This window comes from Ahaetulla prasina, chromosome 2 (genome assembly GCF_028640845.1).
Source record: "Ahaetulla prasina isolate Xishuangbanna chromosome 2, ASM2864084v1, whole genome shotgun sequence".
NCBI lineage: Eukaryota > Metazoa > Chordata > Lepidosauria > Squamata > Colubridae > Ahaetulla > Ahaetulla prasina.
Window position 1 is genome coordinate 293,793,576 of NC_080540.1, and position 20,906 is coordinate 293,814,481.

Consider the following 20,906-nt stretch of genomic DNA (forward strand, 5'->3'; position numbering starts at 1 on the left):
ATCCTCCGGGGAAAGATTGAAGGCAAACGAGGTCCAGGCAGAAGAAGAACATCATGGCTTCAAAATCTAAGGGACTGGTTTGGACAAAACTCAGCAGCCCTTTTTCGTGCAGCTGTTGAAAATAGGATCGCCAATGTCTGATGATGGATATGGCACAAGAAGGAGAACAGAGAAGAATTGGCTGAAGAACTGAAGGTATTTTGATCTTATGGAAGAAACTGAAGATGTTTGGAACATCTGTGATATCTGGAAGAGGAGGAACCGAGAGGACACAAAGATCTATTCTGGTCTTCAGAAGCAGAGGTCTTGGTGAACTGTGTGTTGTGGTCTGTCAGCAGCTTACAGAGCTGGCAATGGAATTTGACAGTGATGAGGCTGAGGTGAGGCCAGGGCCATCGGGAAGTGAGGTGCGGACTCCAGAGCCTTCGGACGCTGACAGTAGAGAGGCAGAGGAACTGCGTATTAATGTACGCATGAGAAGAGCTGTCAAAAGGCAAGAGCAGCTCAAGCAGAGAGGACAACTCGGGAGTAGAGCCAAGAGATGATTGGCCCCTCCCATAAGGCTTAAAACAGACCAGCACTGGTGTTTCAGCTTTGCCGGAAAACAACATTGTAGCTGCATCCTCCGCTTTGTGTATGTCTTTGTTTTTGTAGCTTCTGGACATTTACCAGGAAGGGCCTTTGGCAGTTTGCCTAATTGGACTAAGGTTTGTGAGATAACTGAGGAATTTGTGTTGGGAGGCATTTGTTTTATTTTGAGTTGAACGACACTGGGAATGAAGTAATTCCCAGCTGTTCGAATAAAGTTTATCGTTCCACGGACTAAGTTTATTACTGCCTACTTGGGCCTGGGTCACAACATTGTGAGTGAAGGTGGTTGAGATTCAGTGACTTAAAATGCTGAAGGAGACAAGGACTTAGGAAGGATATGAAATTCTATGAAATGAAAGCTACTGAAAGCACAATTGCAATTAATACCTACTAGAAGGGCTGTGGGAAATGTGACAATTCAAAAGAGGTCCATGGGGATACATGCAGAACTCTCTTAAATGCTGAAGAGAAAAGAAAGGGGAAGCTTAAAACAAAAGAAGAGAGTAGATAAAGTCTCCAGAAATGAGACAAAAGCCTGTCAGGAGAGCTGAAACTCAGAATAAGCTAAGACTTGTGAAAGATACCAAAAATAGCTACCTCCACCCCCCAGGAGAAAAGGTTCTTTGTGTCGATGAGGAAAAAGAGACAATAAGAGACAAGGCAAAGAAAGTACGGATCCATCGGAAGAGAAAGTGGGCAGAACTTCTTAATTCCGGTTTTGCATCTATCTTCCCTCAGAAGAGAAATGTAAGCCTGTGTTGTGGTCCGTCAGCAGCCTATGGAGCTGGCAACAGAGTCGGACCGCAATGAGGCTGAGGTGTGGTCAGGGCCATCGGGAAGTGAGATGCGGACTCCCGAGCCTCCCGAGCCTGATAGTGGTTAGGCAGAGGAACAGGAGGAGCCTGTTCCTAATGCACGCATGAGAAGAGCTGCCAGAAGGCAAAAGCAGCTCAAGCAAAGAGGACAACTTGGGAGTAAGGCCAAGAGATGATTGGCCCCTCCCATAAGGCTTAAGACCAGCACCGGCATTTCAGGTTTGCCGGAAAACAATGTAGCTGCGTCTTCTGCTTCGTATATGTCTTTGTTTTTGTGGCTTCTGGATGTTTGCCAGGAAGGGCCTTTGGCAGTTTGCCTAATTGGACCAAGGTTTGTGAGATAACTGAGGAATTTGTGTTGGGAGGCATTTGTTTTACTTTGAATTGAACGATACTGGGACTGAAGTAATTCCCAGCTGTTTGAATAGTTTATTTGTTTTTCCACAGACTAAGTTTATTACTACCTACTTGGGCCTGGGTCACAACAGACTAGATGATCATGGTTTTATCACTCTGGGGAAAGAGGGAAGCTTAAATTAGACAAAGAAAGGACAAGACAGAGTTAACTTAGTTAAATTCAAGGACTACATCCCAGGTTACTGAAGTATCTGGTGAATGGAACCACCACAAGATCATTTTTGAGCGTCTTTGTATCTTCAAATTTCTAGGTTCTACCATATTGCAAGATCTAAAATGGACAGCTAACATCAAAAACATCATCAAAAAAGGACAACAAAGAATGTTCTTTCTGCGCCAACTCAGAAAGCTCAAACTGCCCCAGGAGCTGCTGATACAGTTCTACAGAGGAATTATTGAGTCTGTCATCTGAGCCTCTATAACTGTCTGGTTTGGTTCCGCAACCTAACAAGACAGACACAGACTTCAGAGGATAATTAGAACTGCAGAAAAACAATTGCTACCAACCTGCCTTCCATTGAGGACCTGTATACTGCATGAGTCAAAAAGAGGGCTGTGAAAATATTTACAGATCCCTCACATCCTGGACATAAACTGTTTCAACTCCTACCCTCAAAACGACGCTATAGAGCACTGCACACCAGAACAACTAAACACAAGAACAGTTTTTTCATCACTCTGCTAAACAAATAATTCCCTCGACACTGTCAAACTATTTACTAAATCTGCATTACTATTACTATTAATCTTCTCATCGTTCCCATCACCCATCTCCTGCCACTTATGACTGTATGACTGTAACTTTGTTGCTTGTATCCTTACAATTTATATCGATATTGTTTCTTGATTGCTTATTTGTACCCTATGACTATTATTAAGTGTTGTAAGTGTGATGAAGGTATCTTTTCTTTTGTGTACACTGAAAGCATATGCAGCAAGACAAATTCCTTGTGTGTCCAATTCTATTCTATTCTATTCTATTCTATTCTATTCTATTCTATTCTATTCTATTCTATTTGCACCAAGACAAATTCCTTGTGTGTCCAATTACACTTGGCCAATAAAAAATTCTGTTCTATTCTATTCTATTCTATTCAAATGTTTGTAAGCGTCTCCATGGTCACGTGATCAAAAATCCAGGTGTCTGGCAACTGACTCCTATTTATGATGGTTGCTGTGTTTTGGGGTCACGTGATCCTCTTGTGACTTTCGGACAAGCAAAGTCATTCGGGAAGCCAAATTCCCATTTAACAACCGTGTTGTACTAAATGAACAAGTGCACTGATTCCCTGAACATCTGTAGCAAGGAAGCTTGTCCAACTGGAAGCAGGGGGATTAAAATTTAACAACACTCTCACTTAGCAACGGAAACTGTGGGCTCAACTGCGGTTGTAAGTTGAGGACTACCTGCGCTTATAAACGCTATCTTGGAAAGCATTGACACAAAATTCTTCCTGGTCAAAATTCAATAGCCCAAACATACAACTGAGAGACAACAGTACTCTTGGAACAGCTGACGAATTGCCACATTGAAAAGACATGGACTTAATTCTCTATTGCCCCAGAATCAGAACCGACAGGTCAAAAACTACAAGGAAAGAAGTTCAACCAGACAGCAGTTTAAGAATCTCCTAACCATATGACCTCACAGCCAGGGGATAGATGATATATGAGCTCTCTCCTTGGCCAGAGGCCTTCAAAACCATCTTTGCATGGTTCTCTTGTCAATGATGGTCAATGGAATCCCAATTCCAGCAAAGACTTACTATGGATAATGTCTGCTTGATTACAGACAACAGATCAGATATAAATGAAGTTAAACAATACAGAACAGTCATCTGTGTATCTAGAAAGAGATGGGATGGGGGAGACAGTTCGTTGCTGGAGGAAATCTCTTACCTGAAACAGTTGAGGAATCGTACGAGTTCCTGTCCTTCCTACTTGCTCTGAACGTCTGAAAGTCCTTCTCCCTGTAGGTCCCAAATCCGTCAAAGCTCCTTCTCTTTCCTCCGCTGGAGTCCCCGTCTCGCTTGTCACCAGCAGAATTCATTTCGCCAAAGACATCCATTACATCGGCTCTCGTACCGCTCTCTGTGCTCCCGCCGTATTTCTTCAGGCAGGGGTCATCGCTGTTTGAGCTGTTCTTATCCTTGACCCACTGCTGAGTGTCGGAGAGCGACAATGTAGAGAGGGTGTCCACCTCAAAACTACTCTTGGACCCCTTGTGTCCAGCTTCGCAGTGCTGGTGCTTCTGTTTGTCCTTCTGTTTGCCTTTCTCGGTCAACAAGGACAGGTCCTTCTCGGAGACATTTAACCTCTCCCCCACCGAATGGCTGGAGAAGCCGGGAGACTTGCTTGCGAAGAGGCGGCTGAGGTCATCGTGAGCCCCCAATATCCGCTCCTCCTTGTGTTTGTGCTTATGTTTGTGTTTCCTTTTGTGAAGTCGGCTGCTGGATAAACTGGTCCCCGACACCTTGGCAGAGGTCAATGAGGAATGGACATCTCCAAGGCCCATCCCTACGGGCGTCTGCAAGTGGACGCCGTGCTTGGCTTTATGCTTGGCAGTGTTGGGCATCTTCATGTGAGAACTTGGATGGAACTGGGGAGGTGGCACCGTAGGCCTCATGAAAGGAGACGCCGTGCCTAGGGTATGAGACAAGTACAACGGGGCCGGGTACTGACTGTAGTAGCCCAGGTTCATCATAGGCATTGATGTGTAAGGCATTCCGTAGGGTGCATAGTAACTCCCGCTGGGAATAGGGTAACCAAACCCTTGTAAGAAAGGCACCTTCGTCATGGTGTCATTGGTTTTGGCAGGCCGACCGCGCTTTTTCTTAGACTTCATGTCAGAGGTCCTGCGAAGATACAGCAATGGGTCGTACTGGATATATGGCACAGGATAGTAGGGATCAAAATTGATCCTGAAAATGCTGGGGTACGGATTCTCGTGATAGAACGTGTAGCTTCGGTGAGAAATTCTGAAGACTTGGAACTTACTGATCAGCTCCTCCAGGTCAGCCAGGAACTGGAGGTCATCTCTATTCTGTAAGTTTTTCCTCTTCCTCTTGTGCTTTGGCTTCTTTATGGACTCGTGGGAGAGAAAGTTGTCCACCATGAGATGCTTCGGCCTGTGGCTGTGCCTGTTTTTACTGCTGGTGTCCGATTGGACGGCTTCTGGGTTGTCCAGACTACAGAAATCGAAGGAGTATCTTCGACGCGATTCCGAAGTCTTCTCGGCTTGGTCTGCGGTGCTGTTGTTGTCCGTACCAATTCCGCTGTCGCTCGGGATGGTTTCTTCGCTGTGGGACTCGCTCAGAGGAGACAGCGTGATTTCCTTCAGAGAACCGATGTCGCACAGGTGGGAAGGAGAATTGGCCATGAGCCTGGGTGGGGACAACTTCCAAGTCCCGCTGTGGATTCCTTTTGGAGTTTTGGTGGGGAGCGCGCTGATGGGTTGTAGATTTGGCATCGTCTTTAACTCTGAAAAATTGGTGTCGGTCCTGGCAGGGCTAAGGTTGTCGTGAGAGCCCGCTAGCTGCATGGACAGCGGGTGAACCGTTGCTGGTGAAGAGGTCACGAGAGACTGCAAGGTTGAAGGCACGGCTGGGTGATCGGGCTGGCTAGATACAGGCCTCGAATGTTTGACGACCGCCTTAGGGTCTTCCTGTGGAGACTGCAACTCAGATCTTGGCTTCCTTCCCCTCTTCTTGCCTATGTAGATCGTCCCTCGTTTACTCACATTGATTTGCTTTCCTAACCTCGCATCGATCGTTGGAGTCCCCGAGGTGGCCGGTGGCTGGGTTTTGGCTTTCAAAGATATATTACTGGAACACGATAAGATCTGGCTCAAGAGGTTCTTCCTCTTGAGGGTCTTCATTTTGTTGATCGTCTTGATGGTCTTCTTATCCAGGACACCAAGTTTGCCCACCTTTTTGTGAAATTTCAACTCACTGGCCGAGTGTTCTTCTCCTGAAGGCATCTCAGCCAGGGTCACCAAGTTTCGCCTCCTCTTTCTTTTTTTTGTACCCGGGAACTCCCGACTGATTGGGCTGACTGGGCTGGTGGACGTTCCCTCATGGATGGTCTCGACGGTGAGCAAAGGTTGTTTCTTGGGTCGGCCCCTCTTCTTCTTGATGGGGGTTATCACCGTCAGACTGTCTGTGTTGGTATAGAGAGGGCTAGATGGTGTTATGGGATAAGCGGACGGAGGCTCTATCATCAGCTTCTCAGATGGACCCAGAGAAAGTTCCCGGAACTCGTTTTTAGGTTTGCTACAAGTCCACCTTCGTTTGGCTGAAAATTTGGGGTGCTGAATCTCTGAATGCTTGCTGAGGGCAGGGATATCATTCGTCACTGAAACGGATGTGATGGTTGTGGCCTTTCTGAGCCTGGTCGCATTGCTCGAGGGCGATTTATTGGTCATCTCGTTTTTTTCCATGGGTACAATGGATGGAGATTCGATCTCAGGCGCTTTCCCTGTCTTTGTGACCCGGGGATCTTTCTTACACAAGTCTGTTTGGTTGCTACTCCGGCTGGCTCCATCACTGCTTACATGTTGCCCAGAAAATTGAGATTTTTCCGTCTTCTCGGGAGCAACTTTGGTTGACTGTCTTTTCTTCCTTTTGTGACCAGGTGGCTCCCCTATTGGACCTTTGATCGGGATAGTGATTCGCACGTGGCTTGAATCGTTTTCAGAAAGGTTGGCAGAGTTTGGGCTCTGTCGGGGCGATGGCGGCTTGGTTGCGCTGGGTTCCTTTTTGCCATCCATGTGGACATTGGGTTGGGCTTCCAATGACTTCTGAGTGTTCTTCACCCATTCTAGGTCTGTATTTGGGGCGGTCTGGTTGATTAAGTCTTTCTTACTGGATTTTTTCTTGGAGCTGGTGTTGGTTTGATCAAGGGGGTCTGCTTGTCCGCCTCCCTCTTGACTCAAAAATCCACTGCAGTCAACCAGATTGTTAGACTGGGATGCTAATCCATGAGAGTTTGACCCCGGGGTTGCAATGCAAGAGGGAAGGTCTTTGTTACTACCGCCGCTGGTCAGCTGAGCCCAGGCGCTGCTGGAATTTGCCTTCTTAACTTGGGATTTGCTGAACGACAGTCCAGCCTCTGACCCCGAGACCTTAGGGGAATTATTGGCTTCTCGGTTTGACTCCGGAGCAACGAAGCAAGCTTGCGAAGTCGATCCAGACTCAGAAGTCAACGACCAGTCGAGATGATGTTGGTTGCTATTTCTTTGCTGGTGCCGTGATTTTAAGGTGTCGCTGGTGAAATCCTGCGGTAGCTCTGGATCGTAGTGAACCACGGAATGTTTCTGCAGCCTGTCATAACCCTGGAAAGAAGGGAGACAAGAAAAGAGAAAGAAGGTTAAACCTTCCAATTCTCAAAATATCTATAACTATATCTATCCATGTATCTCTCTATGTACCGTATTTTTTGGATTATAAGATGCACTGGAGTATAAGACGCACCAAGATTTCGAAGAGGCCTCCCAAACCCTCTGCACATTCTGTTTTTGTGAAAAACAGGCTCATTTTTTGGCCTCCCAAACCTCCCATGCATTGCATTTTTGCCCTCCTTAGCCCCCAGGAGCACTCTGCAGGCCTCCCAAAACCTCTGCGCATCCTGTTTTTGTGAAAAACGGGCCTGTTTTTGGTGAAAATGGGACGCGCGGGGCGGGATTTTGGGAGGCCTAAAATGGCTATATTCGGTGTATAAAATGCATCAACATGTCCACCCAAAAGAGGGTGTCTTATACTCCGAAAAGTACGGTATCTATCTATCTATCTATCTATCTATCTATCTATCTATCTATCTATCTATCTATCTATCTATCTAATCTTTTTCTTGTCAATGAATGCTATCACCAGCTCAACAAATTGTTTACATTGACGCTGCTAATAGTAATTTCATTCATTTATTTGTTGTCCAGCTGCTAGGCGGTGTCTAAGTCTTGTCACAAAGGTGTAGTTGCCTTTTTAAAAAAGTACCTTTGGGACAACCATGACTTGGATGACTGAGAATCTCCATGTGTCCAAGTCTTCGCCACACCATGGCCCACAACACACCAGGCCCTCCTGACCTCCACTGTCTCATGGGATTTATCCAATAATGACACCATCTAACCCTCTCATCCTCTGCTGTCCCTTCTCCTTTTGCCTTCCATCTTTCTCAACGTTGGGATCCTTTCCAATGATTATTGATTAATATCCTGCCTTTATTATTTTCACAAATAACTCAAGATGGCGAATGTATTCAACACCCTCCCCTTCTCTTATTTTCCCAAGTGCATGCGCTAAAATAAGCCTTCACTGAAAAATATTTAAAGGCATGCGCAGCCGGTCCCCGCCATTTCCTCTAGTTAGGGTTAGGGAGACCGAGCTGGAAATCAGGTAAGACGGCAAGAGGAGCCCCGTCTTGCTCCACGCACCCCAAGATAAAAAGACCTCCCCGAAAATAAGACCAAGCACCTATTTTGGGGTTCAAGGGTCCTTGAGTGGCTCAGACTGCTAAGACAGTCTGTTATTAACAGTAGCTGCTTGCAATTACTGCAGGTTCAAGTCCCACCAGGTCCAAGGTTGACTCAGCCTTCCATCCTTATAAGGTAGGTAAAATGAGGACCCAGATTGTTGGGGCAATAAGTTGACTTTGTATATAATATACAAATGGATGAAGACTATTGCTTGACATAGTGTAAGCCGCCCTGAGTCTTCGGAGAAAGGCGGGATATAAATGCAAATAAAAAAAAACACTATAAGACAGCGTCTCATTTTCGGTGCAACATGGTACACACATGCCCTTTTCCCCTAAAATAAGCCCTAGTATGATTTTTCAAGGTGCTAGTAATATAAGCATTACCCCCAAAATAAGCCCCAGTTAAGATCGTCAGCCAGACGGATGCATTTAGTACCGTATTTACCCAAAAGTAAGGCCTAACTGGGAAACAAGCCCTAATGCGTCTTTTGGAGCAAAAATTAATATAAGACCCAGTATTATTTTTGGGGAAACACGGTACACACAAATACACACACACACACACACACACACACACACACACACACACACTGTACCAGAGGCTTTAAAAGTAAAAGAAATGGAAAAAATGGACTGTAGGTTCATATGAGGTGACTGGGAAAAATATTATCTGTTTCTCTAGGGGTTAATAATTAAGCAATTCAGTACTTTCTCAGCTCCCTTCCATGCTAAGGGTTCTGTTTTGGGAAGAAACAAACCGTAATTCCAGAATTTTCTTAACTATGCAAGTTTTTATTACATCCGTACAATGGTTAACTACTGGTGCAACTCCCAATCTTATTAACATATTTGCTGATCTAGAGGAAAAAAAATGGCACTATTCTGTTTCGTTTTGTTTAATCTTAAGCTTTTCAACTTCCATTCCTGCTAGCAGTTTTTTTGAGTACTTTTGAGATCTTCTGTGAGAGAGATGAGAGGTTAAGAAGATAGGATGGATGGATGGATGGATAGAAAGATAGATAGAGGCAGGATGGGAGGGATGGAGAGGGAGAGAGAGAGTGGGAGGAGGTAGATAGATTAGGTAGGTAGGTAGGAAAGACAGATAGATAGATAGATAGATAGATAGATAGATAGATAGATAGATAGATAGATAGATAGATAGATAGATAGATAGATAGATAGATAGATGGATGGATGCAGAGTGGGAGGGACGGAGAGAAGGAGAGAGAGAGTGGGAGTAGGTAGATAGATTAGGTAGGTAGGTAGGAAAGATAGATAGATAGATAGATAGATAGATAGATAGATAGATAGATAGATAGATAGATAGATAGATAGATAGATAGAGGCAGGGTGGGAAGGATGGAGAGGGAGAGTGGGAGTAGGTAGATAGATTAGGTAGGTAGGTAGGTAGGAAAGATAGGTAGGTAGGTAGGTAGGTAGGTAGATAGATAGATAGATAGATAGATAGATAGATAGATAGATAGATAGATAGATAGATAGATAGATAGATAGATAGAGGCAGGGTGGGAAGGATGGAGAGGGAGAGAGAGAGTGGGAGTAGGTAGATAGATTAGGTAGGTAGGATAGATAGATAGATAGATAGATAGATAGATAGATAGATAGATAGATAGATAGATAGATAGATAGATAGATAGATAGATAGATAGATAAAAGCAGTGGTGGCTGGGTGGATGTGGCATGGCTTGGTGGACGTGGCTGGGTGGGCGTGGCAGGGGAAGGATACTGCAAAATCCCCATTACCTCCCCACTCCTGGGGGAAGGATACTGCAAAATCTCCATTCCCACCCCACTCTGGGGCCGGCCAGAGGTGGTATTTGCCGGTTCTCTGAACTACTCAAAATTTCCACTACCGGTTCTCCAGAACCTGTCAGAACCTGCTTGGATTTCACCCCTGGATAAAAGATAGATGAATGGATGGATAGATAGATGATACTTTGGAAGAAAGATAGCATACCGCCAGAGGGTCATTCAAAAAATATTTGATTGTGCGGAAATGGATAAACTCACACTAGAGCTAAAGGGAAAGAATGACTCGGAATATTATGCGGTATGGGAGAAATGGTATGAATGGATAGATAACAGAACTAAGGAATGGAAATATACATAAAGGAATAGAACGTTTAGAAATAGAATGTATATAATGTATTAAATATTGATTCTAGTTGTATGAATAATGTCACAGATCTGTTAAATATGTAAGAGATATGTAGAGAAAAAATGCAATAAAAATGCAATTAAAAAAGATAACGATACTCTAGATAAATATAGATAGACAGACAGACAGATAAAATTTCATTTCTATCCAGTTTTTCTGCCTGTCTATAAGTCAGTAATGCTAACCATCTAATATAATACACAAGCCACTAAAATAGCAAAATCAATGGCAGAACGGTCACTAAATGAACTGTTGTAAGTCGAAGCCTACCTGTAGTGGATTTTGGTAGCACGTTTTAAAGAATTGCAATAGCTTTGATGATGAGAACACTCTATAGTGTTCCTCAAATTTGGCCACCTGAAGATGCGTGGACCTCAATTCCCCAGCCAATGTTGCTGACACCCTGAGCTTTGTTTGCAGATGTTTTGTTACCCAGCTAGGTGGCGTCATCAGTATTAGAGGGGAGTGGGGTTATATTGTCTATAGTGGGGTTATATAGGGCCTCTGGTGGCTCAACGGACTAATGCAGTCTGTTATTAACACAGCTGCTTGCCATTACTGCAGGTTCAAGCCCCACCAGGCCCAAGGTTGACTCAGCCTTCCATCCTTTATAAGGTAGGTAAAATGAGGACCCAGATTGTTGGGGGGGCAATAAAAGTTGACTTTGTATATAATATACAAATGGATGAAGACTATTGCTTAACACTGTGTAAGCCGCCCTGAGTCTTCGGAGAAGGGCGGGATATAAATTCAAATAATAATAAATAATAATAATAATAATAATGAATACTAAATCAAAAGGTTAGATTTCTTTAGCGGCAACTCATATTTGTTTACTCAGAAGGACCAGCAGGATCAGCCAGAATTAAGGCTGATAATCTAAATAATCATCTCGGTTGTTTTCCATGAATCCCTTGCTTTAAATATTTTGATTATGATTATTATTATTTTACCCTGCTAGGTGAATTTGAGGGACGGAAGAGAGTGCTAATGGAAGAGACGGCTATAAAAACAAACAAGGTTAAAAAAACGTGCCAGCTACGGTAATTCCTCGTTCAAGACAGCTGTAGCTTTCTTTTTTTTTGGATTTGGTTTGGTTTTTAAAAGGCAACTTTATGATGTTATTTTTTTTAAAAAATATATATTGAAAGAAACAGAAAAGGGGGAAAAAAATAAGAGGGATGTTGGAATGGGCAGCTTAACAAATCGATTCAAAAAACAACCGAGTTGAAGTTTTTTATTTTAGGAATCATAGGATGGTAGAGCTGGAAGAAGGGGTTTATTTTATTTATTTGACAAAATTTATTGGCCGTCCATCTTGCCTCGAGGTAACTCTGAGGTCCCTGAGATCAAGAACGTCAGCTAAAAAACATAAAAACCTGATTTTGTGCAAAGTTTTTGCTTTTTTTTCCTTTTTTTTCCCCTTTTTTTTTAAAATGGGAAATCGGATCCTAACCTGTATGTAACCCTCTCCCCCCCAAATAAATCCCTAATTATTATTATTATTATTATTAATTTGATTTTTATACCGCCCTTCTCCCGAAGGACTCAGGGCGGTGTACAGGCAAAAATAAAACAGATAATACAATATACAATTTAAAAAGCAGATTAAAAAACTTATTTTAAAATTAGTCTGATAGGTTAAAATATACTAGACTAAAAAACCCCATTTAAAATTAATTAATAAAAATTTAAAATTTAAAATTAATAAAATTCAATTCAAGCCAGCCCCGCGCGAATGAAAAGATGTGTCTTCAGTTCGCGACGTAATCCCCCCTCCCTTTTTTTTTTAAAGGAAAGGCATTGCTCAGGTTGCTGGCTGGAAAGCTTTTTCAGCAATCTGGGATGAACACTTCAGAAGTACACACACAACACACACACACACACACACACACACACACCCTTTGAAGTATGAAGCGCTGCATCTGCAGAAACAATTCTTGGAGTGGATTCCCTATTAAGAAGCTTTATCTGGCCAGATAAGCAGCTGGCCTTCCATGTTGTTAATTGCCCTCTGTTGCGATTTTAAACTAGACTAGAGCAGCACTTGTGTCTGTCACCTTCTTGGTCTAATCGTCCTGAATCTCGGGAAGAAAGAAGAGGAGGAAAACCATGAAATAATAAAATAAAGGGAAGGGAAGGAAGAGAAAGGAAAGGAAAGGAAAGGAAAGGAAAATAAAAGAAGGGGAAAGGGAAGGGAAAGGAAGAAAGATAAAAGAAAAGAAAAGGAAGAGGAAAGGAAAGGAAAAGATAAAAAGGGGAAAGGAAAGGAAAATAAAAGAAGGAGAAAGGGAAGGGAAGGGAAGATAAAACAAAAAAGAAAAGGAAGAGGAAAGGAGAAGATAAAAGGGGGAAAAGAAAGGAGAGGAAAGGAATAGAATAGTGAGGATAGGATAGGGTAGGGTAGGATAGTATAGTATAGGGTAGGGTAGACTAGGAAAGGAATAGGGTAGTGATGTGATAGGATAGGATAGGATAGGGTAGGGTAGGGTAGGGTAGGGTAGGATAGAGTAGAAAAGGAAGAAAGGAAAGGAATGGAATAGGATAGGATAGGATAGGTTAGGTTAGGTTAGGTTAGGTTAGGTTAGGGGAGGAGAGGAGAGGAGAGGAGAGGAAAATAAAAGAAGGGGAAAGGGAAGGGAAGGAATATAAAAGAAAAGAAAAGGAAGAGGAAAGGAGAAGATAAAAGGGAAAGGAAAGGAAAGGAAAATAAAAGAAGGAAAGGAAGGAAAGGAAGAAAGATAACAGAAAAGAAAAGGAAGAGGAAAGGAAAGGAAAGGAAAGGAAAAGATAAATAGGGGAAAGGAAAGGAAAGGAATAGAATAGTGAGGATAGGATAGGAGAGGAGGAAAATAAAAGAAAAGAAAACGAAGAGGAAAGGAGAAGATAAAAACGGGAAAAGAAAAGAAAGGAAAGGAATAGGATAGTGAGGATAGGATAGGATAAGGTAGGGTAGACTAGGAAAGGAATAGGGTAGTGATAGGATAGGATAGGATAAGATAAGATAGGGTAGGAAAGGAATAGGATAGGATAGGATAGGATAGGATGGGATAGGATAGGATAGGATAGGTAGGGTAGGGTACGGTAGGGAAGGGTAGGGTAGGGTAGAAAAGGAAAGGAATGGAATGGAATAGGATAGGATAGGTTAGGAGAGGAGAGGAGAGGAGAGAGAGGAGAGGAGAGGAGAGGAGAGGAGAGGAGAGGAGAGGAGAGGAGAGGAGAGGAGAGGAGAGGAAAATAAAAGAAGGAAAGGGAAGGGAAAGGAAGAAAGGTAAAAGAAAAGGAAGAGGAAAGGAAAGGAAAGGAAAGGAAAACATAAAATGGGAAAGGAAAAGAAAAGAAAGATAAAAGGAAAGGAAGGAAGGAAGGAATATAAAAGAAAAGAAAAGGAAGAGGAAAGGAGAAGATAAAAGGAAAGGAAAGGAAAGGAAAGGAAAGGAAAATAAAAGAAGGGAAAGAGAAGGAAAGGAAGAAGATAAAAGAAAAGAAAAGAAAAGGAAGAGGAAAGGAAAGGAAAAGATAAAAAGGGGAAAGGAAAGGAAAATAAAAGAAGGAGAAAGTGAAGGGAAGGGAAGGAAGATAAAAGAAAAGAAAAGGAAGAGGAAAGGAGAAGATAAAAAGGGGAAAGGAAAGGAAAGGAAAGGAAAGGAAGGAAGATAAAAGAAGGGGACAGGGAAGGGATGGGAAGGGAAAGAGGAAGATAAAAGAAAGGAAAGGAAGGTAAAAGAAAAGGCAAGGGAGATAAAAGAAGAGGAAAGGAAAGGAAGAAGATAAAACAAGGGGGAGGGGAGGGAAATGAAGGGAAGGGAAGGGGATCAATGAGTGAGGAAGGGAAGGGAAGGGAAGGAAATCACTCACTTATATTTTGCCTAGGTTAATTACTGTGCAGCTAGTCCTCAACTTACACAACAATTGGGATTGAAATTTCTGTCAAAAGTCACAGCGGTCATAAATCCAGATACCACGTAACCACTCCAGATTTTTCTACTGGAGCTAGTTGCCAGGGTATCACATAATTCTCTCTCTCTCTCTCTCTCTCTGTGTGTGTGTGTGTGTGTTTTCGTGCGTGTGTGCAACATTTTGCCATGGGTGAAAAAGTTTTGCAAGCCTTAATTCCAAGGGTGATATACTGGTAAATTGCCGACCGTTGTTAAACGAGCAGGTCATAAATTGAGGATACCTGAACCAGTTTGAAGGACTGTGTTGTCCTTCACACTATTATTTTTCCCCTTAAAATGTCAAAGTGTTTTTCTGAATAGATGATACAACGATCTTTAAAAGCGTAGGATTCTGATCCACTTATGCAAATTTATTCTAGCTGTCCCATATTTCCTTAAGCATCTTTTTTGCTAACAAAAAAAGATAATTGTACATTCTTGGTTTTTTTTTTCCTCCCTTGGAAATGTTTCACTTGTCATCCAAGGAGCTTCTTCAGTTCCATTTTCCACCTTTGAGTCAGAACCAAAGAAGCTTCTTGGATGAGAAGTGAAAAAAAAAACCAAGAAAGTCTGGTTGCCATTTGGAATAAGCACCTTTGGGAATTCTTTGGATAAGTCATATGTTTCAGAATCTCTCTCTCTATATATAAAAGCGAAAACCACTCAATGCATTAATCACGAAATCTCCAGAACCGTAAAATCTACAAACTTGAAATTTGCCACATATTCCTCTTGGCTTCTAGGTGCTCACTAAGAAAGGATTTTTCGAAATGACCATCAAAACTTTAGTATTTCCAATATTATGATTAAAATGCTCTGAGGCTAAGGATTTCTACTCCCCCTCCCCATCTGAAATCTGTTGCAAATGAAACAAACAAGCAGAGGAGAGGAGTTTCACTTTTAGTTTTACTTTCACAGCAGCAAGCAGCTTTACTACAGAACAGTTGAGCTAAGCCATGCCCAGCCTCCTTCCTGCCTCCTTCTTGCTCACACAGCAAATACTGTTTGAGTTTCCAAACAACCCTCAACACTCTCACACACTGACAGGATGCTAGCCAGATGCATACCGATGGATGCTGCGTGGTGGGATATTCTACTCCCCCTCCTCCTCTGTTCCAACTGCCAGTTGCATTATATTAACACATTCTGATGCTACGGAGTTACACATTCTACATTAAGTTTCAGGCTGTAAGTGTCAATTTATCAAGCCCGAACACATAGTTTCGTAGCGAAGCACGGGCGTCCAGCTAGTAACAAATATAGCAGAACAGAATAACAGAGTTGGAAGGCACCTTGGAGGTCTTCTAGACCAATCCCTTGCTCAAACAGGAGACCAGGAGTGCCAAACTCAGGGCCCTGGGTGGTGCAGATCTGGCCCGTGAGGTGCTTAGATCTTGCCCGCAAGGTCACCCTGGAAACAGAAAAGGACTAACCCGTAGTGCCTCTGCCAGTGAAAATGGAGCCTGTTTTTGCTGGTAGAGCGCTCAGGCCAAGCCCCCTGGCCACACACACACACCCAAGGTCAAACACAACCCTGATGCGGCCCACAATGAAATTGAGTTTGACATCATCCCTGCCCTATACCATTTCATCTAATCTCTTCTTAAAAAACCCCCAGTGGTGAAGCACCCACAACTTCTAGTGGCAATCTGTTCCACCGGTTCATTGCCCTCACTCTTAGGAAGTTTCTCTTCAATTCCAGGTTGCTTCCCTCCTGGATAGGTTTCCATCCATTGTTTCTTGTCTTGCCTTCTGGTGCTTTGGACACCATGAAGTGCAAACCCAACTTCCATGCACGGTAGTTTTTCGAAGTGTGAGTCAGTCCGTAGTGGTCCTTCTTTAGTTCCCAGCTGTTCTATATTAATTGGATATAATAAAAGGAAACAATAGGACAGGAACGGTAGGCACGCTTGTGCTCTTATGCATGCCCCATACAGACCTCTTAGGAATGGGGTGAGGTCAATAGTAGACAGTTTTTGGTTGAAGTTTTTGGGATTTTGGGAAGAGACCACAGAGTCAGGTAGTTTATTCCAGGCATTAACAACTCTGTTACTGAAGTCATATTTTCCGCAATCAAGATTGGAGCGGTTAACATTACGTTTAAATCTGTTGTGTGCTCGTCTATTGTTGCAATTGAAGCTGAAGTAGTCTTCAACAGGAAGGACATTGTAATAGATGATTCTATGAGTTAAACTCAGGTCATGTCGAAGGCGGCGTAGTTCTAAATTTTCTAAAACCAAGATTTCAAGTCTGGTGGCGTAAGGTATTTTGTTGTATTCAGAGGAGTGGAGAACTCTTCTTGTAAAATATTTCTGGACACGTTCGATTGTATTGATATCAGAAAAACTTTTGTGTTTTTTTTGTCAAGCCCCCTTTTTTCTCCCAAAAACTATCCCATAAGCTTTCTTCCCGTGGGGCTGGCCAGCTCTCTTTCCATCTGCCTGACTGCCTGCTTTCCCCATCTCCCACCCCCCACTCTGTCCATCTGTATGAATGGCTGCTTCATCAACAACCAAGCTACATCGGAGGGCCTCCCCACCCCCTCCCGTCCTTCCAGAGAAAGTCTGGGAAAGCGGAGAACAATGAAATCCCCCTGTCACTTCTCACAAAGGGCTCATCACCGCTGACATAACAAATCCATTTAAATGTTATGCGTCCCAAACACAACACAGTTCAGCTGTCTGGTTTTCCAGCAGCTGGTAGAGAAAAAAATCGGACCTAAAGTATGGTACAACACAACGGGCTGAAAAAATTTAAAAAATAAAATAAACTAATAAAATAAAATAAATAACGTAATGTAACGTAACATAAGATATATAAAATAAAAAAGTAAAGTAAAATAAATAAAATAATAATAAAATAAAATAATAAAGTAAAATAAATAAAATAAAGTACCGTGTTTCCCCGAAAATAAAGACGCTGTCTTATATTTTTTTTGAACCCTGAAATAAGCACTTGGACTTATTTTTGGGGAGGTGGCTCAGGGGCTAGGACATTGAGCTTGTCGATTGAAAGGTTGACAGCTCAGCGGTTCGAATCCCTAGTGCTGCTGTGTCACAGGGTGAGCTCCCGTGACTTGTCCCAGCTTCTGCCAACATAGCAGTTTGAAAGGACATAAAAATGCAAGTAGAAAAAATAGGGACCATTTCCGTTTGCCTTTGGCGTTGAGTCATGCCGGCCACATGATCACGGAGACGTCTTCGGACAGCGCTGGCTCTTCGGCTTTGAAACGGAGATGAGCACCGCCCCTTAGAGTCAGGAACGACTAGCACGTATGTGCGAGGGGAACCTTTACCTATTATTATTTTGGGGCGTGGGGAGCAAGATGGGGCTCCTCTTGCCGTCTTACCTGATTTCCAGCTCTGCGTTTAAATATTTTCGGGGAGGGCTTATTTTCGGGGGAAGGATTATTTTCTCTCGCCCCTTCTGTTCAACATCTATATGAAGCCGCTGGGTGAGATCATCAGTGGCTTCGGTGTGAGGTACCAGCTGTACGCTGATGACACCCAGCTGTACTTTTCCACACCGGGCCACCCCAATGAAGCTATCGAAGTGCTGTCCCGGTGTTTGGAAGCCGTACAGGTCTGGATGGGGAGAAACAGGCTCAAGCTCAATCCCTCCAAGACGGAGTGGCTGTGGATGCCGGCATCCCGGTACAGTCAGCTGAGTCCACGGCTGACTGTTGGGAGCGAGTCATTGGCCCCGATGGAGAGGGTGCGCAACTTGGGCATTCTCCTGGATGAACGGCTGTCTTTTGAAGACCACCTGACGGCCGTCTCCAGGAGAGCTTTCCACCAGGTTCACCTGGTGCGCCAGCTGCGCCCCTTTCTAGACCGGGATGCCTTGTGCACAGTCACTCACGCCCTCGTGACGTCTCGTCTGGATTACTGCAATGCTCTCTACATGGGGCTCCCCTTGAGGGGCATCCGGAGGCTTCAGTTAGTCAGAGCAGCGGCTGCGCGGGTGATAGAGGGAGCCCCTCGTGGCTCCCGCGTGACACCTATCCTGCGCAGACTGCACTGGCTACCTGTGGCCTTCCGGGTGCGCTTCAAGGTTTTGGTGAACGTCTTCAAAGCGCTCCATGGCATAGGGCCGGGCTATTTATGGGACCGCCTACTGCTACCGAATACCTCCCACCGACCCGTGCGCTCTCACAGAGAGGGACTCCTCAGGGTGCCGTCGGCGCGTCAGTGTCGTCTGGCGACGCCCAGGGGAAGGGCCTTCTCTGTGGGGGCTCCCGCCCTTTGGAACGAACTCCCCCCCGGGACTCCGTCAACTTCCGGACCTCTGAACCTTTCGTCGCGAGCTTAAAATGCATTATTCATCTGCGCAGGACTGGGTTAGTTTTTTAAATTTATGGGTTTTAATTGGGTTTTTATTATTTATTCTAAATTTTTAATTTCGGCCCAATTGAATAAGTTTTTTAATTGTATTTTAATTGTGTTTATATTGTAACATTATTGTGTATTTTATTTGGCTGTGAACCGCCCTGAGTCCTTCGGGAGAAGGGCGGTATAGAAATTTAAATAATAAATAAATAAATAAATATTTTAGCGCATGCGCTCAAAAGCCCAGTTGGGCTTATTATCAGGGGAGGTCTTATTTTTTGGGGGAAACAAGGTAAAATGATAATAAAATAAAAATAGCAAATGAAGTAATAATAACATAGTGTAACATAACATAACTAAAATAAAAAACAAGTAGTCCTCGACTTACAACTACAATTGAGCCTGAAATTTCTGTTGCCAAATGACAGTTGTTTCAGAGAGTTTTACGACCTTTCTTGCTACAGTTAGTAACCGAGCTGTTAAGTGAATCTCTTTTCCCCATTGACATATGTCCGAAGGTTACATACAAAGGGTCCCCCCCCCCATAAAGGGGATCATATGCAACCGTCATAAATGTGAGTCAGTTGGCAAGAATTGCGTTCACGTGGCCATAATAACGGTCGTGAGTGTTAAAAACGGTCATAAGTGGCTTTTTTCCAGGGCCGTAACTTTGAATGGTGGCTAAACTTTCTAAGTTGAGGGCCACCTGTAAAATAAAATAAAGTCCTCAAACTCTTGACCCCCCCCCCCTCTCCATGGGAGTCACCTGGCTTAAGTAATGTCAGTTGGGGGACAATGTCATCACCTTCGCAAATCAGCTGGTGGGGTTGGTGGGTCCCATTTCCCCAGGCAGAAGAAGATGGTAGCAAGCAGAAGATCTTCAGATCTTCCAAGGATTCAAGCCACAGAACACAAAGTGGTCAATGAGGATTGTCCATCTACGTATGTATGTATGTATGTATGTATTTAGGTTCGGGGGAGAGTCAGCCAGATGTTCAGACCAAATTTGGCATTTTTGTCCACCCTCCCAAACACTTGGGAGAGACAGATGGGGATGTTTGATGGCATTTACAGGTAAGGTCACAGGATGTAAGCTGTTCCAAGTGAGGCTGCCTTTAGAAATTGACCGAGGGCGTAACTGACTGTAAATTGAGGATGGCCTGTATTTGTAAAAAAAATAAAGATTTCTGTTGTTGTTCCAGTCTTGTATTTTATTTATTTATTTATTTATTTAATCAAATTTTTATACCGCCCTATCTCCCGAAGGACTCAGGGCGGTTTACAGCCAGATAAAATACAGAAATCATACACAATAAAAACTAATTAAAAAACTTAAATAGGCCAAAGTTTAAAATTACAATTAAAATGATAAAACCCCATTACCTAAAAATTAACAACTAACCCCAGTTAAAATTAAGTAAAACTTTTAATCCAGTCCCGCTTGGATAAATAAATGCGTTTTCAGCTCACGGCAAAAAGTCCGAAGATCAGGCACTTGGCGTAAACCAGGGGGAAGTTCGTTCCAAAGCGTAGGAGCTCCCACAGAGAAGGCCCTACCCCTGGGGGTCGCCAGCCGACATTGTTTGGCGGACGGCACCCTGAGAAGACCCTCTCTGTGTGAGCGTACGGGTCGGTGGGTACACTCTCTGTGTGAGCGTACGGGTTGTATGTTTTTATTACAACCAACTGGACCAAACAGGTGGTCCTTGACTTACAACTGTTCATTTACTGACTGTTTGTAGTTACAATGGCACTGAATTGTGGGTGCTCCATCACTGGAAGCTTTTAAGAAGAGATTGGACAACCACTTGTTTAGAATGGTATAGGGCAGCAATGGCTGATCTTTTTGCCATCACGTGCCAGGAGCGCGGGAGGGTGAGCGGGGGTTGCGCGCATGCGTGCCCACACCCATAATTCTATGTGCCCTGTCCCCGCACATGTGATTCCTCCGCCCCCCCCCCGCTCCTGGCACGTGATTGCACGGTGGGCCCGGTAGGCTCGTTTTTCTCTCCCCCCAGGCTCCAGATCCTTTCTAGGAGTCTCGGGAGGGTGAAAGCAGCCTTCCCCATGCCCCCGGAGGCCCATTTACCGACTTCCGGTCCCACTGGAACTTGGCAAATGGGCTGTTTCCGGCCTCCAGAGGGCCTCTGGGTGGGGAAGGCTGTTT

At 43.8% G+C, this 20,906-nt stretch overlaps 1 protein-coding gene across 2 annotated transcripts in view; it reads right to left on the reverse strand.

Moving 5' to 3' along the window:
• The window catches only part of SETBP1 (SET binding protein 1), a 370,029-nt gene that overhangs the window by 122,001 nt on the left and 227,122 nt on the right, over positions 1 to 20,906 (reverse strand). For both annotated transcript variants that reach the window (XM_058171213.1, XM_058171214.1), the window contains exon 3: positions 3,723 to 7,155. In XM_058171213.1, the coding sequence (XP_058027196.1) occupies positions 3,723 to 7,155 (3,433 nt within the window). The remainder of the gene's footprint in view (positions 1 to 3,722; positions 7,156 to 20,906) is intronic.